The sequence below is a fragment of the Papio anubis genome, chromosome 4 (genome assembly GCF_008728515.1).
Source record: "Papio anubis isolate 15944 chromosome 4, Panubis1.0, whole genome shotgun sequence".
Taxonomy (NCBI): Eukaryota; Metazoa; Chordata; class Mammalia; order Primates; family Cercopithecidae; genus Papio; species Papio anubis.
Window position 1 is genome coordinate 56,422,629 of NC_044979.1, and position 25,045 is coordinate 56,447,673.

Below are 25,045 nucleotides of genomic sequence, written 5' to 3' on the forward strand. Positions count from 1 at the left end.
CCCAACATCATGGGTGTTGTGGCTTTCTCCCTAAAGTGTCACAGGAGCTAAGGGTGCTGCTTAACAAACTACAGAAGACGCAGGCAGGTGAAGGACACCCGGTCTGCTGTGGCAGAAAAGCCAGCTGGGAGGGCGGGGAGCAATCCTGAAAGTCCTGGATGACCCCACCATTGAACAGGGCTTGGTGTGTCATTGCTTCTAGGCCTTTTCAATGGACAGAACTGGGATGGATATCCACTCGTTTATTTGAAATCATGCATTTGTTCCATACTCCAATTCCAAGCCACCCCTTCTTTGCTCTATGGTCAGGTGAGTGAGAACAGGCGGCTACATTTTCAGCCTTGTTACTCACCACTTCTTTCTTCCAGTAGTCCCATGTTGCTTCACACCTCTTCAGTACATGTACTTATTTAGACCCAGAGCCTTGGCTTTGAAATCAGACAACCCCAGTTTCAAATGTGGCGCTGCCATCTCAGTTTTGTGATTTGGGCATACCTCTGTGCATAGCGATAATAACTTCTATCTCCATGGGTGTGTGGTGAGGATAAAATTCTTTGCTTAGAGGAAACGTTCATTCCATGGTAGCTATTTTTTATTAATTCTATATTTTTGAGCCTATTATGCTATCTATAATGCCCTATTTTGTTTTCTTTTTAATCAATTGGCAAACTTCTCATTCCCTGAGACCCAGCTTGTCACAGCTCTGAAGACTGCTGATATCCTCAAGATGTTCCTTACTCCCTTTCCTTGCTATTACTTTACTATGGATATATGAACAACATTATTGTGCTTATTACACGCAATAAATATTTGTTGGATGAATGATACTAAAATTCACATTTAAAATGCCAAAAAAAATCAAAATACACATGATATGCTGTGTAAGTAGCATAATGTTGATTTTAAAATCTAATATGCTGTGAGTACATAATAGAAAGCAGTGACTACCAAATTTGCCTATAGAATTTAAATGGGGAGTTTTAAAAAGGGTATTTCTGTGCCCCATTTTTAATTTACTGAATTAAACTTACTGCAAGATGTAGTACTCCAGAACTCTTGGATTTTAATTTGCTTTCCCCAGCTGTTGAATGATTGGGGTAGATGAAATAAGATTGGCAAAATGTTGATAATTATTGAAGCTGGGTAATGGATATACAAAGATTCGTTATACTATTCTATTTTAGTGTATGCTTAAAATTTTCCATCTTCGAAAATTTTTTAAAAAAGGAAATTACCAGCCTGCATGTAGCCAGCCTGGCACCAGTCCTAACTATCATTTGGGAGCAATTGTTCTCATTTGGATTTAGGGTCACCTGAAACTTTACTGAGAGCCAGTGGTAAACCAACTATTGTATTCTGCCTTTGAGATACTTTGAATAGAGGCTAATATGCCATGTGAATAAGGGTAATTAACTGAGACCCCCTATTAGTGGCAAACATGGTAAGAGGAAGCTTCCTGTAGTTATTCAACCATCATTATCCTAACCACTGAATATTCTATTCTCATTTTCCAGAAGCATAGCTTTTTTTTGTATGTGTATTTCCTATCCCAAATGGCATATAAAAAGGGGGATGGGACATGTAAGGTGGCATGAAATAAATGACAGAGCATTGACAAACATGTTGTAAACGTTCTGTTTCTTAGAATACAGTGAGGAGATGAATAATTGCGCCAGAAGCAAGTGTATCCTCCTTATATGTCTCTTCTACAAATTTCTAAAGAATATTTTTTTAAAAGTAAATTTATCAATTAAATTAGCAGAACTGGGCCTTAGTGCTATGTATAAAATTTGAGCCAGTGAAAAATAAATTAGTGACTATTAGTTGTTCTTTAATACTTTGCTAAGAAGTTTATTCATGTCTGTTAACATTTCAGTGTTTCCTTTTGTATTTTAACTGCCTTTGATATTCATTCATTGATCAGAAGGGATTATAATGTGATAATAATAATGGCATTTTATATGTTATATGTTACGGTCCCTTCTAATCCATAAACAACGAATACTAGGGAATTCTACTTCTTTAGGGTTTCATAATCTGAAAGCATCTAACCTCAACTACTTACTAACTATAAAAGAGAAAGGCAGTAACTTTCCCTTTTGGTAACCAAGCAATACCATAAAATACCAAGTGACCAAGGTTAACATCACAAGTACTGAAACATATGTATATCATGTATCCCCTGATGTGTTGTATTGAGAAGGACACAACATCATTCAGTGGTATTACCAAAAATTCATAACTTCGTTCCAGTCATTTAAAAAAAAATTAGAGAAACTTTTTTTAGGTTGAAGGAGACTAAGGAGAAATAAAAATTATTATTATTATTATTATTATCTTGAGATGGAGTCACACTCTGTCATCCAGGCTGGAGTGTAGTGGCGCGATCTCAGCTTACCACAACCTACCCTTCCTGGGTTCAAGCAATTCTCCCACCTCAGCCTCCCGAGTAGCTGGGATTACAGGCATGTACCACGATGCCCTGCCAATTTTTTTTGTTTTGTATTTTTAGTAGAGATGGGGTTTCGCCATGTTGGCCAGGCTGGTCTCAAACTCCTGACCTCAGGTGATCCACCCACCTTGGCTGGGATTACAGGTGTGAGCCACTATGCCCGGCCACTAAAAGTTAAATTTGATATGAGATCCTTGAAAGAGAAAAAAGATTAAAAAACACTGATTTGTAGTCTTGTTTAATTAATAGTTTTATAACAGTGTTGATTTTGTGATATTATTGATCATTGTCCTATGGTTATATAATATGTTACTATTAGAGGAAGCTCAGTGAGAGGTATATGGAAATTCTCTGTGCTATTTTTGCAGTTTTTCTATAAATCTAAAATTAGTTCTAAATAAAAAGTTTTAAACATCAGCACAAACTGGAAAAAACTATTTGCACTTCCTGTGACAGAGGGCTGATTTTTTCTTTTTACATAGATTTCATAAAAATCAGTAGGACAAAACAGACATGGAAAAATGGGCAAAGGATATAAACAAGTGGTTTATGGAAAAAGAAATACACATAACCAGTAAATATATTAAAACATACAATCCTTTGCATAATACAAGAAATGGAAATTAAATCAAGATCTTTTTACTTTTTGGTTTGTCAGTGACGAAAAGTTTGGTAATACCCAGTCACCCTTATTAAATAACCCTGTATAAATTGTTACATACCTTTTAGAAGGCAAGTAGCAATTCCTCTGTTAGGAATTTACCCTACAGCAATCCTGGTAACAGCTATATATACATTAGTGTTCACTGTAGTAATGTTTTTCATAGGAAAAAAAATGGCCCATCAGCAGAGTAGCTAAATAAAGAATGAAGCATTCACAGGATGGAATTCTCTGTTAAGCTAAAAAGACTGAGATAGGCTAGTGCAAGCTGAGTGCAGTGGCTCACACCTGTAATCCAAACACTGGGAGCCTGAAGCAGGAAGATCTCTAGCTCAGCAGTTTTTGGTTCTAATGAGCTATGATCGCACCGCTGCACTTCAGCCTGGGTGACAGAGTGAGACCTTGTCTCTGTATTTTAAAATAATAGTAAAAATAATAAAGTAAATCTTTTTGTGCTTTGGGAAGAGTTCCAGGATATACTATAAACTGAAAAGTAATGATACAGAACAGCATGTATAGGATGCTTGCATTTGTGTAGTAGTTTTTCAGAGTATATAGCTATATGTGTAATAAGTACACTTGGAAGGGGAAAAAAAACTTTAATATAGTATCTTGATGGGAGAGAGCCCTGGAATTGAAGGGCAGGGGAGGCTTTTCATTTTATACCTTTCTTTAAGGTCTAATTTTTTAAAATTATAAACATATTCCTTTAAAAAATAAATCAATAAAAATGTAAAAGAAAAATATACTTCATAAAATTTTTTGTAAAGATTTTTACTCTAAGCTACATTACCTAATAACTATTATTAGCCAGAGCAGTGTTGAGCACTTTTTATATATAATCTCAATTCATTAATTTGTTATAATTTACTTTTTATAGTTTCTTGTGAAATATGAAAGTTAGATTTTTTAATAAGAATTTTAGCATATGGGCTTCTGTATCACTGGTTAGTATTCATCAGCCACCTGATATGTTTGTTAAAGGCTGCAGAGGCTGAAATACCTAGACTCTGCCCTAGTAAATCAGGGATAATGTCCTGGAATTTGCATTTTAAAAGAGTTCTAGAGATGATTCCTATTGCAACTTTAATACACTGCTTTACGTCACTGGTGGTGGTGTTTTTTTTTTTGCTGCTGTTGTTGTTTTGTTTTGTTTTAAGACAGAGTCTCGCTTTGTTGCCCAGGCTGGAGTGCAATGGCGCAATCTTGGCTCACTGCAACCTCTGCCTCCCAGCCAGGTTCAGGTGATTCTCCTGCCTCAGCCTCCAGAGTAGCTGGGATTATAGGTGCCCGCCAGGTGGTGGTTGTCTGAAAATTTATTTTATTTCCTTTCAGTGTAATGTTAGAAATTACCCTACTGATACCTAGAGTCCATTTTCATCCATTGTTTTTTAAAGTAAATGTTCTTAAGCTGTCTAACCTTACTTACACTTCATTAGAAAATACCTGTGTGTCAACCATACATATTTTATGTATTTTTTTCTTGTAGTTGATCACAGCCGAGTTAAATTGACATTAAAGACTCCTTCACAAGATTCAGACTATATCAATGCAAATTTTATAAAGGTATGTACTAACTTCATATGGTGTTTCTCTGCCATATTAATGTCTTTCTACATACTAGTTTTGTAAAACCTTTTTGAATTGCTCAGATGTGGTACCAGCAGCAAAAGAAATAAAAATAAAACCACTGCCCTGGCACGTTGTTTTTATATGCTTTCCTTCTAGTCTCCTTATTCATATAGATAAATAGTTTGTACTTAGTTTTGTTATAGCAGAGATAACATTTTCTTTTTTATTTCTTCTTTTCCATGGAAGTCTTACCTATTACTAAATTATTTTCTCAGTTATCCCTTTGGGTTTGTGTGCACAAATGAACATGATCATTCCCTGTTGTTGACCCATATAGGTTGTTTCCAGATTTTTAAAATAATAATATTGCAGTAAACATCTTTGTTCTTTTGAATAATTTTCTAGCATAAATTACTAGGGGTGGGATTACTGGATAATACTGATTTAAAATTCTAGAACATAGCCTTAAATATAAAACTTTTGACAGTTGTCACTGTTTCGGGTGGCAACCCAAAATCCAACGTTAAATAGTCTCTTTTTTATAACCTTTGTTTGGATACCCTTTGATGAAAAGCAGTTGAATTCTTTTCGAGATGGAGCCTCGCTCTGTCGCCCAGGCTGGAGTGCAGTGGCTCTTTCTCAGCTCACTGCAAGCTCCGCCTCCCGGGTTCCCGCCATTCTCCTGCCTTAGCCTCCCGAGTAGCTGGAATTACAGACACCCGCCACTACTCCCAGCTAATTTTTTGTATTTTTAGTAGAGATGGGGTTTCACTGTGTTAGCCAGGATGGTCTCGATCTCCTGACCTATGATCAGCCCACCTCTGGCTGCCAACGTGCTAGGATTACAGGCGTAAGCCACCGCACCCAGCGTCAAGTTCTTTATAGTTATCAATAGAGATAGATGCAAACTGCCACTTGATTCAGTTTAAATAAAAGGCTTTTTTTCCATCAGCTAATCTGTGTTTTTGAATCTTTCAAGTGATATGATAATGTAATTTTCAGTTATTTTATATATGGTGTCTATACATATTTTCATATGTTTTTGTTGATAAAAATGTTAACTGATCAAAGTTTATGTAAGGCCAGGCACGGTGGCTCACGTCTGTAATCCCAGCACTTTGGGAGACTAGGCGGGTGGATTACCTGAGGTCAGGAGCTCGAGACCAGCCTGGCCAACATGGGGAAACCCAGTCTCTACTAAAAATGCAAAAATTAGCGGGTCGTGGTAGCACATGCCTGTAATACCAGCTTCTCGGGAGCCTGGGGCAGGAGAATCGCCTGAACCCGGGAGGTGGATGTTGCATTGAGCCGAGATCACGCCACTGCATTCCAGTCTGGGTGACACAGCGAGACTCTGTCTCAAAAAAAAAAAGTTTATGTGGTAAAATTAATATCTATGTCAATATTCAGCAGTCATGGTTTTAAACAAAAATTTCTTATTTAAACAAAGTTAAAAACCAAAATTAATACCTTAAATAAAAACTAATAAGTTGATAGTTTGCTATTTCAGATGTTGTCAGTGTTCATATTCTTTTATAAGGGTGTTTGTTAAAAGTTATAGTTTTTAATTACGCTTAATGACACTGATTCATTGTATGAGTCAGTTATGTGCCAGTTTAGTAGTTTAGTCAGTGACCCTGTTTGGTATATTCTCATGTTCATTATTAAAAACGTGTATGGTAGATGCCTGATAAACTTCAGAGTTGAATAGATAATGGAAGGTAGCTATGGAAGAAACTAAGAAAGAACTCTTTACTCGTTTTAGTATTGTTTTATAATCAGAGCATGCTCTATATTTCTGCCACAGTTAGCTTTGTTAAGTAGGTATCAGGGCTTTTGTTTTTAATGCCTAGATAAGTAATAATTTTTAATTGGCATAAGGCGGTTCTTAAATACCTATTCTGTGCACCATATCCAGTAAACACACAAAAGTAATAGCAGTCATCAAAAGCTTAAGTGGATTGAATATATTTTCCCATGCTTTAATATACTATGAAAGGCACATTATTTAGAAATGGTTTAAGTTAAAACAACAGTATTACTAATACAATTTGAAACCTTTTATTTTGGGTAATGAAATATTTTTGGTAATCAAAATAAATGTGAAATTTGCTTTTAACCATTTTTAGGGCGTCTATGGGCCAAAAGCATATGTAGCAACTCAAGGACCTTTAGCAAATACAGTAATAGATTTTTGGAGGATGATATGGGAATATAATGTTGTGGTAAGTAATTTACTTTTCACAATAAATTTTGAGAAATACATATGTAATGATATAGGATGCTTTACTGAATAAGGAATGAGGGGATTTTTAAAAAATCCATAATTATGTTTACTTATTGCTGATGTTTACTAAAAAGATGGGTACATTTTTAGGGTGTTTATTAAATTTTTACAAACTAGGCTAAATATTTGAAGAAGAAGGTGTGATAACAATTTAAATTTTGTCCTAAGTTAGTAATGATACAACTATCAAACAACTTACAAAAATCAGAAAAGGATTAGTGCTCTAATAGGTCAGTAAAATACTTGATAGTATAGTTATACTCATTTAAGTTCCTCTTCTCAGAAAATATATATAAACACATAACTATAAATAAACTATAAATATACAGTGTAAGAGAATTTCATCCGCCCCTGGAGTTCATTCATTGCCCTCTTACTCTTTTGGATGAAGGGAAATAATGTGCCCTTAGATTTGGAAGCAGAGAAATTAGTTAGAATACTGCAAAGAGCTACTCTATACTGCTCTATAGTACTCTTGAAACCTAACCATGTGCACTGATACTTTTCTTTGTGTGGATGTGGAAAATCAATAATGTGGAACTTTCATTTTTGTCTTATGGCTTTTTTATGGAATTGTAGTGATTCTAAAGCATTGACATCCTCTGGTCTTTGAAAGATTAATAAAAGGGGGGCACTTTTCCAGTTATTTGTATTTGCTGTACTTCACTTTAAAAACTAGATGTGCTTGGGGATTGACTGAGAAAGAGCATGAAGAAACTTTCTGGATGATGGAAACATCCTGTGTCTTGATAAGATTTGTGTTGCACAGATGAGTGCATTTGTCCATACTCGGAGAATGTTCACTTTAGGATTTGTGTATCTCATTATATGTAAAATTTGCCTCAAGGGAAAAATACTGGAAACAATATAAAAATTATATTCTAGATTGGCCGGGTGCGGTGGCTCATGCCTGTAATCCCAGCACTTTGGGAGGCCGAGATGGGCGGATCACGAGGTCAGGAGATTGAGACCATCCTGGCTAACACAGTGAAACCCTGTCTCTACTAAAAATACAAAAAATTAGCTCGGTGTGGTGGCGGGCACCTGTAGTCCCAGCTACTCAGGAGGCTAAGGCAGGAGAATGGCGTGAACCCAGGAGGCGGAGCTTGCAGTGAGCTGAGACCGCGCCACTGCACTCCAGCCTGGGTGACAGAACGAGACTCTGTCTCAAAAAAAAAAAAAAAAATTATTGTGTTCTAGATAATAATATGCATGCTGAAGTATTTTTGGGGAGAGCGTACTGATGTTCAAAACTTAACTTTGAAATGCATTTTTGAAACAAGATGGATTGATAGAGGGATAGCTATGTGATGAAACTGGTGAGATGTTAATGATAGAATATAGATGATAGCTATACAATGTTTACTGTAAAATTCTCTCAACTATGCTGTGTGTTTGAAAGTTTACATTATAAAACGGGGCAAAGCAGGTGTGATCACCTTTTAAAATTGTGTTAAATGCATTCAATATTTAATTAATTATAAATGTATTTTTAATTAATAGTGCTATTTGTAATTAGGTAAATATCCTAAAAGTGGTATTTTAATATAATTTCAGAAGTCACAAAGTAAATCTGTAAGATTCACATAATTTAAGTCAAACCAAAAAAATCATGTTAACTGGAACCAGTTTAATTTGTTGCTATATAGTTAGCCTTTGTTTGGAAAGTCTAATTTTGATAACTTCTTTAACTTACACATTTAATATTGAAACTACTTTTTTAGGCAAGCCAATAATACTTCTCAGGGTGCAAAATTCTTGAAATCTGTATTTTATTAAAAAGTAAAATTGTGTTTAACTGATACATTCTTTATCTCACTCCCCACCATCACTTTTTAGATCATTGTAATGGCCTGCCGAGAATTTGAGATGGGAAGGGTATGTACAATCTATTCCTCTTATTATTTCATTTTTGGGGATAAATATTCTTGGTCTTTCATTATTATAGTCTGAACATAAGCAGTTAATATAAATACTTGTTTTATATTGGGGTTCTGCTGTTGCTTTTTTTTCATACAAGGGACAAAATAATCTCTCAAGCATGTTGTTTTCTTTTATATTTTGTAAGTATATTTTATCACACACAGGCATACCTCAGAGATATTATAGGTTCAGTTCCAGACCACCACAATAAAGCAATTCAAACAAATTTTTTGTTTTTTTAGTACATATAAAAGTTACATTTACACTGTATTATAGTCTGTTAAATGTTCAGTAGCATTATACCTATAAAACACTTCATGCCTTAATTTTTTTTTTTTTTTTCCTAGACAGGGTCTCACTCTGTTGTCCAGGCTGGAGTGCAGTGGTACCATCTTGGCTCACTGCAACCTCTGTCTCCCAGGTTCAAGCGATTCTCCTGCCTCAGCCTCCTGAGTAGCTGGGATTTTAGGCATGTCCCACCACACCCGGCTAATTTTTGTAGTTTTAGTAGAGATGGGATTTCACCACATTGGCCAGGCTGGTCTCGAATTCCTGACCTCAGGTGTTCTGCCGACCTCGGCCTCCCAAAATGCTAGGATTACAGGTGTGAGCCACTGTGACCGGCCTTCCATGCCTTAATTTAAAAATAATTTATTGCTAAAAAACATTAATGATCATCTGAGCCTTCAGCTGGTTGTAATCTTTATGCTGGTCAAGGGTTTTGTTGACGTCGATGGCTGCTGACTCATCAAGGTGGCATTTGCTGAAGGTTGGGGTAGCTGTGGAAATTTTTGGTAAAAGACAGGACCAGGAATGGTAGTTCACATTTGTAATCCCAGCACTTTGGGAAGCGGAGGTGGGAGGATCACTTGAGCCCAGAAGGTTGAGGCTGCAGTGAGCTATGATTATGCCACTGTACTCCAGCCTGGGCAGAGGGAGTCTCCACCTCTAAATACGTAAAATAAGAAAACAGTGAAGTTTGCCACATTGATTGTCTCTTCCTTTCATGAAAGAATACTCTGTGGCGTGTCACGCTGTTTGATACCAACAGCAATTGCGGTTCTACCCACAGTGGAACTACTTTGAAAATTGGAGTCAGTCCTTTCAACCCCTTCCACTGCTTTATCAACTAAGTTGATGTAATGTCCTAAATCCTTTGTTGTCATTTCAGCAGTGTTCACAGCATCTTCACCAAAAGTATATTCCATCTCAAGGAAGTAGATTCCATCTCAAGAAACCACTTTCTTTTCTCATCCATAAGGGGCAACTCCTCATCCATTCCAGGTTTTATCATGAGATTGTGGCAATTCAGTTTCATCTTCAGGCTCCACTTCTGATTCTCTTGTTGTTTCCACCACATTTGCAGTTACTTCCTCTACTGAAGTCTTGAACTCCTCAAAGTTATCACGAGGGTTGGAATTAACTTTTTCCAAACTCGTATTAATGTTGATATTTCGACCTCCCACGAATCATGAATGTAATTAATAGCATCTAGAATGCTGAATCCTTTCCAGAAGGTTTTCAGTTCACTTTCCCTAGACCTATCAGAGTAATCATTATTTATGGCAGCTTTAGCTTTACAAAATATGTTTCTTAAATAATAAGACTTGAAACTCGAAATTACTCCTTGATCCATGGGCTCTAGAATGGATGTTGTGTTAGCAGGCATGAAAACGTATTAATCTCCTTGTACATGTCCATCAGAGCTTTTGGGTGACCAGGTGCATTGTAAACAGAAATATTTTGAAAGGAATTTTTTTTTTCCAACCAGTAGTCCCCAGTAATGAGCTTAAAATATTCCTTAAACCATGCAATAGGGATGGGCTGGGGGTGGGGTTGAAAAAGCAAAAACAGATCTGTAAACAGATGTGCTGACATCCAGGCCTTATTCCATTTATAGAGCACAGACAGAGTTCATTTAGCATGATTTTGAGAGCCCTTAGGATTTTCAGAATGGTAAATGAGCATTAGCTTCAACATAGTGTCACCAGCTGGCTTAACCCGTAACAAGAGAATCAGCATGTCCTTTGAAGCTTTGAAGCTAGGCATTGACTTATTTTCTCTAGCTCTGAAAGTCCTAGATGGCATCTTCTTTCAGTATAAGGCTGTTTCATCCATACTGAAAATACGTCATTTAGTATAGCTTGTTTCATCAGTGCTCTTAGCTCAGATCTTTGGGTAACTTGCTGCAGCTTCTACATCAGAATTTGGTGCTTCATCTTGCACTTTTATATTATGGGGACAGCTTCTTTTCTTAAACTTCATGAACCAGCCTTTGCTAGCTTCTAACTTTCCTTCTGCAGCTTTCTCACACTTCATAGAAATGAAGGAAGTTAGCTCCTTGCTCTGGATTAGGCTTTGGCTTGTAGAAATGTTGTAGCTGGTTTGATCTTTTAGACCACTAAAACTTTCTCCCTGTAAGCAATAAAGCTGTTTGACCTATTTAATTGTTTGTGTGTTTCCTGGAGTAGTTCTTTTAATGTCCTTCAAGAGCTTTTCCTTTGCGTTCTAAACTTGGCTGTTTAGTACAAGAGGCCTACTTTCTGCCTATCTCAGTTTTCAACATGCCTTCTTCACTAAGCTTAATCGTTTTTAGCTTTTTTATTTAAAGTGAAAAGTATGTGACCCTTTTCACTTGAACACTTTGAGGCCATTGTAGGGTTATTAGTTAGTCTAATTTCAATACTGTGTCTCAGGAAATGGGAAAGCCTGAGGAGAGGAAGAGAGAGGGTACAAAAGCTTGTCAATGGAACAGTAAGAATGCTCACAACATCTGTTGATGAAGTTTGCCATTTTATATGGGAGCAGTTTGTAGCACCCAAAAACAGAGTAGTAACTTCAAACATCAATGATCAGATTACAATAGCAGATATCATCATAATGAAAAAGTTTTGAATACTGCAAGAGTTTCCAAAATGTGACAGACCTGAAGTGAACATTTGCTGTTGAAAAAATGATACCAATATACTTGCTTGGTGCAGGGTTGCCACAAAACTTCAATTTGTAAAATATGCAGGGTCTGAGAAACACAGGAAAATGAGGTATTCCTGTACTTAACAATAATTAATTATGTATTGTTACTTAGTAATCTTCAAATATTCAGTGGTATTGTAAGTAGAATACCATCTGTGGACTGAAATAGAGAGGTATTTTTAAATAGGAATAAAATTGAACAAGTGAAAATACATTATAAAAAATCTGGTTATTAATATATGGTTTGAATTTTTGTTCATTTGTTTGTTTGTTTTGAGATGGTGAGACAGAGTCCTGCTCTGTCAGTCAGGCTGGAGTGCAGTGGCACAATTTCAGCTCACCGCAACCTCCATCTCGCGGGTTCAGGCGGTTTTCCTGCATCAGCCTCTTGGGTAGCTGGGACTACAGGCACCTACCATCAAGGCTCAGCTCATGTTTGTATTTTTAGTAGAGGTGGAGTTTCACTGTGTTGGCCAGGCTGGTCTCAAACTCCTGACCTCAGGTGATCCGACTGCCTCTGTCTCGCAAAGTGCTGGGATTACAAGCATGTAATCCCATGTAATCCACCACACGAGGCCTGAATATTTTGATGAGTCTGTTTGTTAATACCACAATATGTTTTGTTTGTTTCCTATCTTCAAAGCTGAGAGAAGATAATTTCTTACCCTGATTTTCTAACATTGGTATTTTTATGCTATGTCAAAGTAAAATTTATTTCAAAACTATTCTGGTGTCCTACAGCATCATATTCTGTCCTCACTGTAGGAAGTAATGATAGAGTTACAGATAATTTGTATTTACATAAAACTTATAAAGTGTGGTCTTCTATAAATGTGACATACAAATCAAACTTACAAATTACATAGTGATTTTATTCAAAGTTTTTTATACTAATGTAATTAATATAGTTAAAATTACCTTTAATTTGTAAATATGTTAATTTTTTTCAGTAAGTCATATATTGCAAAAGATACATCTTTCAGTTATGTTGCATAAACAGTAGGGAAACCTTAATTTATTCCATTACTCCCAACTATTTCCTTTGTCAGTATTAAGTAATGTTGGACAGAAAGTGAATAAAATGAGAAAATATAAAAACTGAGAAATTATTAAGTAATCAAGTTATCTAAGTGTTGTCAATATGTACGTTAATATTATTAATCAATTGTCTTAGAGAATTTAAATGTCACTCTCCTAATGTTTTAAGTTACTGATAAGGTTCAGGATGTATTTCTCTTTTCATTATATTAGTAAGCTCATAGTATATATATATCAAGTTATTGATGAAAAATCAAGTAGGCTGGGCACGGTGGCTCACACCTGTAATCCCAGCACTTTGGGAGGCCGAGGTGGGTGGATCACGAGGTCAGGAGATCGAGACCATGGTGAAACCCTGTATCTACTGAAAATACAAAAAATTAACCAGGCGCGGTGGCAGGCACGTGTAGTCCCACCTACTCGGGAGGCTGAGGCAGGAGAATGGTGTGAACCCAGGAGGCGGAGCTTGTAGTGAGCCGAGATTGTGCCACTGCACTCCAACCTGGGTGACAGAGCGAGACTCAGTCTCATTTAAAAAAAAAAAAAATCAAGTAGTATTGAGTACAAATTTTTTGAAGCTGAGGTTTTTGTAATTCACTGTGTCTTGTTAGTAATAGATTATGAGTGAGTTAGGACCTATGAAATTATCTGATAACCTTGACTTTGATCTTGACTTTGAATATGACCTGGTAGAAAAAGCATAGATAAATAAATCAGACAAACCTACCTTACAAGCATTTTGACCATGGTGCAGTACAGTTCACTCTGAGCTTCAGTTTCCTCACATTTGAAAGGAAATAATACCCACCTTGCAGTGTTAGAGATTATGTATATGTGATATTTAACACATAGTTTTTGATATCATTATTAGTTTTATACCAGGAATATAAGTAACAATATAATCTTATTACTGCTCATCTGAATGAGGGGCATTGTTAGTCACACTGCTTTCTGTTCTTCCCTAAATTAATCTCTTACAACTTGTTTTCGATCTGTTTCAAGGTATTAACGTTTTGTCAGGTAAAAGATTAAAAAGAATTTTTTTAAACATTTCAGAAAGAATTTAAGGTCCAAGTGTAGTGGCTCACGCCTGTAATCCCAGCTACTTGGGAGGCTAGGGTGGGAGAATTGCTTGAGTCCAGGAGTTTGAGATCAGCTTCGGCAACATGGCAAGACCCCATCTCTCTTTTTTTTTAAATCTTTTTTTGTGTATGTGTGTGTGTGGGGGGAGACAGTCTTGTTCTGTCACCCAGGCTTGAGTGCAGTGGCGTGATCTCAGCTCTTTGCAACCTCCATCTCCCAGGTTCAAACGATTCTCATGTCTCAGCCTCCTGAGTAGCTGGGATTAAAGGCATGTGCCACCATGCCTGGCTAATTTTTTTGTATTTTTGAGTAGAGACAAGGGTTTGCCATGTTGGCCAGTCTGGTCTTGAACTCCTTGCCTTAAGTGATCCATCCACATTGGCCTCCCAAAGTGCTGGGATTATAGGCATGAGCCACCGCGCCCGGCCTCCATCTATTTAAAAAAAATAAAAATAGCTGGGTGTGGTACCACACGCCTGTGGTCCCAGCTTCTCAGGAGGCTGAGGTGGGAAGATCACTTGAGCCTAGAAAGTAGAGGCTGCAGTGAGCCATGATTGCACCCCTGCACACTCCAGCCTGGGTGACAAAGCGAGACCCTATCTCAAAAAAAGAATTTAATTTTATCATTTTTCTGTAAACGTCTCTTGGAAAATGAGATTTGGAAGTTACCTGTGTTTTTAAGCCTCTAAAATATTAGCTAACCCAACATACCAGACAGTTCTACTTTGTTTCTCTGTGAGCATTACTGTCAACTTATAGTTCATTCAACCTATTGGTAATAACTCCATTTACTATGTTTGAAACTGTGAGGATTTAATTAGGAATTCATTAACCAATGCTTTTCCCACTGCTGAAAAGGTTTATTTAAGCTAGATGGTCACTTAGAGACTTGGATTTTATTGGGCCTTGATACAAAATGCATCATTTCTTAACATCTGAATCATTCTATCTTCCGTAAAGTTAGGCTTTTCATTCACTAACCTGATTTTCTGAAATGATGAGGTGCTTGATATTAGAAATTGATGAAAATTTAGTATTCTTTTTCTATACCTGTTTAAAATAGGAAGGTAAGAGGAGAAATTATTTGACTACACTTTCTGTAATCTCAAATAAAATTGGATAGTTAAAATAATACATCATGTTTGTGTAGGGGTTTTACCATCTATGGTACATTTGAAATACACTCTTATTTAACAAACATGCAACAACTCTGTAAGATAAGGATTATTATTCCTGTTTTTACAGATAAAGAAACTGAAGGTCAATAAAGAAGTAGAATTAGTACTTGCAAAATTCTTCTGATTCCAAGTAGAATACTCTTTCCACTTCATCACATATTTTACATTTAATGAGAATTCAGCCAGATATTTATAGAGATTGTCATGTTACAAGCAATAAAACTTGCTTAGCAACCTTTATACCAAATGGACCTCCTCGTACCAGACACTTTTTTAAAATTACTTTTTCTTACCTAGAGGAGGATCTTTGGTTTACTATGTAGAGCTGGCAGATAGCAATGAACAGTTATGCACTTAAGTCAGTAAGGTTCTTATGACTATTCTTGGAGAAGACACAGTAGCCTATTTTTAAAAACAATTGGGTAAGTCTAAGCTCTCTCATCTCCATGCCTACTAATGTGAGTTTTTCTGTTTTGGGGAAGTAGAAGTAAGCAGAACCCCAGGACACAAAATATTTATAACAGTTTAAGAAAAATTTATATGAATTACTTACTAATTTTTTTTTGGATGACAGAAAAAATGTGAGCGCTATTGGCCTTTGTATGGAGAAGACCCCATAACATTTGCACCATTTAAAATCTCTTGTGTAAGTATCCATTTTTATAAACACTTTTTTTCAGAAAATTGGCATGCTAAATTGATGAATAATTAAATTATAATGTGGTATGAACCCAGGTTTATAGATGCCAAGGACTCACAAACCTATACTTACATTTTAAAAAAGTATTTGTTTATATACTGCTTTTAAATTTGGAAGCTTTTGGGATGACTTTTCATAAATGTATATTTTCCTTGTATCTTACTATATTAATTTTGTGTTAACCTTTGTATATCAATTGATAGTAAGTGTTTACATGTAAATGAAGTAACTGTACTTTTAGTATTTGGAAATAGTGTATTCATTTCAAATTGATTAAATGGGAAAGACTTGATAACTGGAGTATAGTGTATCATATTTACCCTTCATATCTAATTGTGGTCTCAAAAATTGTTATAATTATGTATAAAGATAAATTTAAGAACTACCATACTAGAAGTAAAGATTGGTCCTTTCTGGCAGATTATTTGATATGAAACTTAAAATGTTTTCTTAATATGTAATGACCTCTGGAAATGAATTAAATTCAAGCTCAAAAGCTAACACAGCAAAAATCTGAGAAAATGAATCAAAAAACAAAAACATTGAAGGAAATAAGAAGAGTAGGAAAAAGAAAGGCATGGACAGAAAGAAGGAAAATGTAAGTGAATTTTAAAATAAAAGCAATAGTTTTCTTTAGGTGCCATAAAAAGACTATAATTCAACATAACATAAAAATTAATTAATTTAGGCCAGGCACGCTGGCTTATGCCTATGATCCTACCACTTTGAGAGGCCAAGGCGAGTGGATCACTTGAGGTCAGGAGTTCGAGACCAGCCTGGCCAACATGGCAAAACCCCCTTTCTACTAAAAATACAAAAATTAGCTAGGCGTGGTGACGGGTGCCTGTAATCCCAGCTACCCAGGAGGCTGAGGCACGAGAGTTGCTTGCATCTGGGAGGCAGAGGTTGCAGTGAGCTGAAATTGCACCATTGTACTCCAGTCTGGGCAATAAGAGTGAAACTCCATCTCAAAAATAATAATAATAATTAATTAATTTGCCTATATCAGGGTTCTCCAGAGCTTCAGAACCAATAGAATAAGAGGGTGTGTGCATGCATCTGTGTGCATGTGGATACATTTAAGGAGATTTATTATGAGGAATTGGCTCAGGCAGTTATAGAGGCTGGCAGGTCCAAGATCTGCAGGGTAGGCTGGAGATCCTGGAGAGCCAATGCTGCAGTTTCAGTCTGAATGCTAATAAGCTGGAGACCCAGGAGAGCTGATGTTCAGTTCTAGTTTGAAAAGTCGGTTGTAGAATCAGGATGAGCCGGTGTTGCAGATGAAGGCAGCCTGCTGGAGAATTCTGTCTTGCTTCATGAGGCTGGTCTTTTTGTTGTATTCAGGCCTTCAACAGATTGGATGAGGCCCACAAACATTATGGAGGACAGTTTGCTTTACTCAGAGACTACCAATTTAAATGTTAATCTCCTCCAAAAACATCTCACAGAAATAACTAGAATAATGTTTGACCAAATATTCTGGGCACACTGTGGCCCTGCCAAGTTGACAGATAAAATTAAGTATCACATTCCCTATTGAGAGTATCTTGTTTTTGACTTTGTTTTCCAGGATTAAATGAAATATAATTTATGTGGTTTTACTTGTCATTGCTGAGTTCAAGAACTCCATAATTTTATGACTTAGTTATACTTATGACTGAATTCCTCTCATACATACCCAAAGTTTAGTGCTTTCTAGGTTGACATAAAAACAGACAGGACCAAATCTGTATTATGCTGTCTACTTTATAAATCAATGTTGTTTTTATAATAACTATAACTCACTATTGAATTTTTGGATATAATAGTCAATATTCTTAAGGTGCTGATCAGAATTAACTATTTGTGGGGTAAGTGTAAAAATTTTAGGCCAGGTGCAGTGGCTCTCACCTGTCATCCCAGCACTTTGGGAGGCTAAGGTGGGAAGGATTGCTTGAGCCCAGGAGTTTGAGACAAGCCTGGGCAAAATAGTGAGACATTATTAACATTTTTTAAAATGTTAAAAATCCTACTGCATTTCATTTTATTTGGCTTGAATAATACCAAATACACACCACACTGTCTACTTCAGTGAGGAAACAGCAGCACTCCTTCACCAATCCAGAAATAAATCTGAAATATTAGATTCCTCGACAGCATAGAAACCTAGTTCTATGTAGTGTGGTTGTTTTGGACATTTGTAAATTTATTTTTAAAGTTTTATTTATTTGTATATATCTTTTTGAGACAGGATTTTGCCCTGTCCCCCAGGTTGGAGTGCAGTGGTCTGATCATGGCCCACTGCAGCCTCAATCCCCCGGGCTCAAGTGATTCTCTCACCTCAGCTTTCTGAGTAGCCAGGGCTGCTGGCATGGGCCACTACTAATTTTTGTCTTTTTGTAGAGACGGGGTCTCCCTGTGTTGCCCAGACTGGTCTTGAACTCCTGAGCTCAAGCAGTTTGCCCACCTTGGCCTCCCAAAGTACTAGGACTACAGGCCACCACACCCGGCCAAACATTTGTAAATTTAGATATAATAAGATAACTATAGTGAATATTGCAATTCAAGAGAAAATACAGTGCTTAACATTCAACAACAAACCAGCTTGAAATTTTTGAATATTTGGGAGTCAGGAATAGTAAACAATTTACAATAATGGATATAGGGAAGAATGCAATAGTTTTATAATGTAGAAAATGAATTGGTTCTTGGGGGATAGTTTTCCAATTAAACTAAAATATATATTCTATAAACAGTTCTCAAAGAAAAAAAACACAGAGAAAGACTTATTAAAAAGAAAAAAGTAGATAACTTGAAAGGTCTCTAGATAAGTGATTTGGTTTGATTTTGTTAGTAGTGACTGGTTTAATTTGTCAGCATCAGGATTGATCCATGCTGAAGAAACATTTTCTTTGATGATTTAAGAATGGAAGGTAATTTGTTTGTCTCATAATTGATTCAGACAACTCAGGATTTGTTATCATTGACTTAACTGCAAACAAAAATCAAATTTATAAATAGCATGTTGGTAAAAATATTCATAGTAAGTCATTTGACTACTGGGCAGTCAGAGTTTGAGACTGAGAAATGACAGTCTTTTCTGGAGCTCTCTCTTGATGTGGGATGAGGACAAGGGTAAAGTCATGGTGAAAGGGTGAAGACTGGTTAGCAGGAGCTCAATCATATGTTGCCGCATGTAACCACTTAGACTTGATGTCAGCACACTACCCATGGCTCAGATCTAGCCCACTGCCTGTTTTGTAAATAAAGTTTTGTTACAACACATCTGTGCCCATTAATTTATGAATTTTTCTATCACAATAGCAAAGTTGTGTAGACAAAGACTTTATGGCCCAAAAAGCCAAAAATATTTACTATCTGGTCCTTTACAGAAATATTTGAAAAAGTTCAAATATTATTTGAAAAGTTCAAAGTAAATTACTATGATTTTAAAAATTAAAGCAGGTATAGTAGTATTATTTTTATTAATAAAACAACATACACCATTGTTCTTCATAATCCTTGTTCTGAACTATTTGTGGTTTTAACCAATAAGGCAAAAAGAATAATTTGCTTAGTGATAGACTGATGTAGATTCATACTTTGACTAAATCACAGCGAGAGACCTTTTAAAGTGGTTATGTTATCATCAACCACAATAATAATAATAATAATTTGGGGTGTTCTTCCCTTTTCCTTCTTCAGTTGCTATCCAGTTAATTGAAACTTGAATGTTAGGGAAAATCATGCGTTTTGGAAAGGTAAAATGGTTGAAGATGGGATATGGTGGTTGGTACTGAGGAATGACATTCTATTTATATTTACATGATTCTGGGGGTGGTTACTACTTTGCAGATACTTTATTGGGTGATAGATGCTTAAGTAATTCATTTAGACACTTTTTTTAGGTATAAGTAAAACTTACAAAAGCAAATTGATGTTTTTTTCTTTACTGTCTATACAAGTTTTTTTAATGAACTTTTTTTTTTCTAGTTTCTTAGTGTAGTAAGTAATATGATTCCCAAATTCACTTTTCTTACATACTGTTTGGGTCTATCTGTTAGGAGACTTTATCTAATAGGAGACTTTGTTTTAAGGCTTGTTTGTTTGTTGGTTGGTTTTAGTGTTTTCATTTTTTGTTTTGAGACAGGGTCTCACTGTGTCACCCAGACTGGAGTGCAGCAACGTGATTGCAGCTCACTGTAGCCTTGGCCTCACTGCTGGGCTTGGTGATCCACCCACCTCAGCCTCCCAAGTGGCTGAGACCACAGGCCTATGCCTCAATGCCCAGCTAGTTTTTGTATTTTTTTTGTGGAGACAGGATTTTGCCATGTTGTTCAGGCTGGTCTTGAACCCCTAAAGCGATCCACCCACCTCAGCCTCCCAAACTACTGGCATTACAGTGTGAGCCGCTGCCTAACTTTTTCAAGACTTTTTTTTTTTTAGAGCAGTTTTAGGTTCACAGCAAAATTGAGAGGAAGGTACAGAGATTTCTTATATACACCCTGTCTCCACACATGTAGCCCTCTCATTATCAACATTCCCTTCCAGAGTGGTCTCTTTGTTACAATTCACAAACCTACACTGACAAGTCATTATCACTAAGAGTTCACAGTTTACATTAGGGTTCATTCTTGGTGTTATACATTCTGTGGGTTTGAAGAAATACATGGTGACGTGTTTCCACCATTGTAGTATCTTACAGAATAGTGTCATTACTCTAAACGTCCTGTGCTCCACCTATTCATTCATTCCTCTCACTCCCTTCCCAAACCTAGGTAGTCATTATTTGTACTGTCTCCATAGTTTTACCTTTTCAAGAAGTCATATAGTTTGTTTTTGTTTGTTTGTTTGTTTTGAGACGGAGTCTCGCTCTGTCGCCCAGGCTGGAGTGCAGTGACACTGTCTGAGCTCACTGTAACCTCTGCCTCCTGGGTTCAAGCAATTCTCTTGTCCCAACCTCCTGAGTAGCTGGGATTACAGGTGCACGCCACCACGCACAGCTAAGTTTTGTATTTTCGTAGAGATAGGGTTTTATCATGTTGGCCAGGTTGGTCTCAAACTCCTGACCTCAAGTGATCCACCTGCCTCGGCCTCTCAAAATGCTGGAATTATAGGTAGGCATGAGCCACCGCGCCTGGCCCAGAAGTCATATAGTTTGAATCATACAGTATGTAGCCTTTTCAGATTGGCTTATTTCACTTAGTAATGTGCATTTAGGGTTCATCCATGTCTTTTCATGGCTTACTAGCTTTTTTTTCCCTCTTGCCGTTATTTTTAATTGATGCATAGTATCTATACTTATTAATGGGGTACACGTGATTCTGGTACATGTATGTATAATTTAAGTGGAGTGATCAAATCAGGATAATTAGTGTGTCTATCACTTCAGACATTTACAAATTGATGACTTTTAGAGTTTTAAAATAATTATCAGGTACATCTGGAATTTTAAAGGTTAATTTTATATTGTGGACTTTGACACAAGTATTTTATTTGTTTTGATGTGTCTTTTTGTTTTAACGTTTTCACTGACTTACAAATGTTTGTCTTTATTTAGGAGGATGAACAAGCGAGAACAGACTACTTCATTAGGACACTCTTACTTGAATTTCAAAATGTAGGTATTTACCATTTATAGACTGTCTCTAAGAATAGTTTTCAGGTCAGGTACAGTGACTCATGCTTGTAATCCCAACACTTTGGGAGGCTGAAGTGGGAGGGTGACTTGAGTCCAGGGGTTCAAGACTAGCCTGGACAACATAGTGAGATGTTGTCTCTACAAAAAGAAAAAAGTCAGCTGGGCATGGTGGCATGTGCCCGTAGTCCCACTCACTCAGAAGGCTGAGCCTGGGAGGTTGAGGCTGCAGTGAGCCATGATTGTGCCACTGGACTCCAGCCTGGGCAACAGAGCGAGACTCTCAAAAATGGTTTTGAGAATAGAGAATAGTTTTCAAAGAGAAGATATAGAGAGGGAGGGGAGCATGGGCTGAAAAGCCACCTATTGGGTAGTATGCCCACTCCCTGGGTAATAGGATCATTTGTATTCCAGACCTCAGTGTCATACAATATACCCATGTAACCTGCACATGTACCCCTTTATCCAAAATAAAAGTTGAGGCCAGGTGTGGTGGCTCACGTGTGTAATCCCCAACACTTTAGGGGGCTGAGGCGGGTAGATTGCTTGAGGCCAGTAGTTCAAGACCAGCCTGGCCAACACGGTGAAGCCCCATGTCTACTAAAAAATACTAAAATTAGCTGGGCATGGTGGTGCACACCTATAATCCCAGTTATTCGGGAGGCTGGGGCACGAGAATTGCTTGAGCCTGGGAGACAGAGGTTGCCATGAGCCGAGATGGCGCCACTGCACTCCAGCCTGGGCAATAGAGCAGGACTCTGTCTCAAAAAAATAAAATAAATTTAAAAACTAAAAATAAAATAAGATTTTTTTAAGATAGAAAATATAATACTTACTAGCACCTAAATGTTTTATTTGGTAAAATGAGTTTGCTAGAAAATTATTTTGCTTTATATCTGCAAAATATAAATAATATATATTATATATATTATTATTTTGCTTTATATCTGCTTTATAGTTTTTTTATAAGTAAAAAAAGTATCAGCAATTTTTATTTTTAAAGCGTGTGAACCTAATTTTTATGTCTTTGCAAACTAATCAACTTTTAGCTACTAAAAAAACAAGCTATATAAATAGTATACTATGTTATTTAACATAGTTAATGAAATTAGCTAATATTTTAGTTTTGAAGATGGAAATGATAGTGTGATATTTAGTATCTTGACATTTATGCTTATCACATTACATAATAAAGTAATATTAATTGTAACACACCCTAAATTTATTAAATTTGGAATAGTTATGCCTTCTTTGCTGCAAATATTTTTCCTCTATTGCAGTAAGCAGATTATTGCATTGTTTATATATTATTACCCTGTTTTACTAGTTTACAATTTGTTAAAGAAACGTCACTATCAAAGCTAAGTCTTCATTGAGATATATATTGTTTTCAGTTGAGGCCCCCCACAGCGCCCTGACTTTTTTTTTCTTTGGCAACAGGGTCTCACTATATATTGCCCAGGCTGTACTCAAACTCCTGAGCTCACGCAGTCCTCCCCCTTCCTAGTATCTGAGACTACAGGCATGAGACACCAAACCCAGCTAAATTTTTTATAGTTTATAGAGATGGTGTCTTGCCGTGTTGCTCAGGCTGCTGTCAAATTCCTGGCCTCAACTATCTTCTTGCCTTTTGCGTTGACCACCCAAAGTGTTGGGATTACAGGTGTGAGCCACTGAGTCTGGACTAGTTGCTAATTTTTTAATCTACAGTAATAATAATAAGTACCTTAATGAATTTCTGTAGTAGATCAGGCATCTGAATTCTCCTAACTGCATAATATCCAGATACTGTTATGTCCGTTGCACATAGATGAAGATACAGAAGCTTTAAGAAGTTAAATAGCTTACCTGAAGTTATTTAGGAAATGGCAAAAGTAGAATTGGAGTATGGTTTGCTTAGATTTCGAGTATTGCTCTTTCTGTTAAACGCCTACAGTAACCATTCTCAAAACATTTAACATCAGTACTCCTTTACATTCTTCAAAGCTGTTGAGGATCCCAAAGAGTTTTTGTTTCTGTGGGTTATATCTTTCAGTATATACTATATTTGAAATTAAAACTGAGAAATTTTTTAAAACTGTGAATATATAAGCATATATTGTATTGGCTGTTAAAGAATAAGGCAAGTAAATTGTAGTATTATTCTGAGAATTATTTAAAACTCATAGACCCCTCAAAAGGGTTGAGGGGAGGAAGTGCCCAGACCATGTATTGAGAACCACTAATCTGTAAGAAGACAAGTGAGTTTGGGATTGGACAAATTCATGTCTCCATTCTTTTTCAGTTTAATGTTCTATTAGTCTTCTGATTACAATGGATACTACTCTAACCTACTCTAACATGGTGCTTATGGTATATTGCTCATCCATTTAATAGTGTGGATTAGTTAAATAGTATATATAGTGTAATGTTTAAAGTACATGCTCTGGAAGTAGAACCTGCCTGGTTTAGAGCCCACATTTGTCACTTCTTATGAAAGTTTGGGCAAGTTATTTTATCTGTATATCTCAGTTATAAAATGAAGATGGTATTAACAGTACTTTCCTCATGGAAATTAAAGTGTTACATGTGAAGCCCTTAGATATTTGGCACGTGGTAAACAGTAAGTGTCAGCTATTATTTATTTGAGTCTTTTTTAAAAGCAGTGCTAAATGCCACACAAATCTCTTAGAAATGGCAGTTTAAATGAGCTATGCAGCTTTAAACTTTGTAAAGTATTTTCATAATTGTTGACTTTCTGTTTTTCTTGAAGGAATCTCGTAGGCTGTATCAGTTTCATTATGTGAACTGGCCAGACCATGATGTTCCTTCATCATTTGATTCTATTCTGGACATGATAAGCTTAATGAGGAAATATCAAGAACATGAAGATGTTCCTATTTGTATTCATTGCAGGTACGAAAGAATGTTCCAAGTTTATAAATACAATATTTTTATTCAAGTTTTATTTAAGTTTGATGTTACACAAGGTTTTATTTCTGCATTAATATGATAGTAATCTTGAATTTCTCCTAGCTGTGATATAATGTTTGGGACCTTGTAAATTGATATGGTCTCATTTGGTTGACAGACCGCTTAGAGTATTGTTGCATTAAAACACAGAATCATCTATTTGAAAATAGTATTCACATGGTGGAAAGCTGTAGAACATACTCTTCTTATATGCTCTGATTAGAGCATATAATCTCAGATCCTCATCTTACTCTACTTTTTAAAGTCAATATAGTAGTATTTTCTTTTAATCAATTTCCCTGAAACAATGACCAAGCAATTTTCATTCCTGATAAACATTGACATGAGATTTTTAAAAACAGGATATCACTCTGATGCCAAGTCTGGAGTGCAGTGGCACAATCATAGCTTACTGTAAACTCGATCTCCTGGCCTGAAGTGATCCTTCTGCCTCAGCTTCCCAAGTAGCTAGGACTACAGGCATGTGCTACCACGCTGAATTAGTTTTTTTTTAATTAAAAAAATTTTTTAAAGAGACCAGGTCTTGCTCTGTTGCCCAGGCTGATCCGAACTGTCCTCAAGTGATTGTCCCGCTTTGCTCTCCCAGAG

At 36.4% G+C, this 25,045-nt stretch overlaps 1 protein-coding gene across 5 annotated transcripts in view; it reads left to right on the top strand.

Moving 5' to 3' along the window:
- The window catches only part of PTPN12 (protein tyrosine phosphatase non-receptor type 12), a 105,093-nt gene that overhangs the window by 39,687 nt on the left and 40,361 nt on the right, over positions 1–25,045 (top strand). For all 5 annotated transcript variants that reach the window (XM_009203558.2, XM_003896407.4, XM_021936134.2 and 2 more), the window contains exons 3-8: positions 4,603–4,679; positions 6,815–6,910; positions 8,812–8,850; positions 15,742–15,813; positions 21,407–21,466; positions 24,237–24,379. In XM_009203558.2, the coding sequence (XP_009201822.1) occupies positions 4,603–4,679; positions 6,815–6,910; positions 8,812–8,850; positions 15,742–15,813; positions 21,407–21,466; positions 24,237–24,379 (487 nt within the window). The remainder of the gene's footprint in view (positions 1–4,602; positions 4,680–6,814; positions 6,911–8,811; positions 8,851–15,741; positions 15,814–21,406; positions 21,467–24,236; positions 24,380–25,045) is intronic.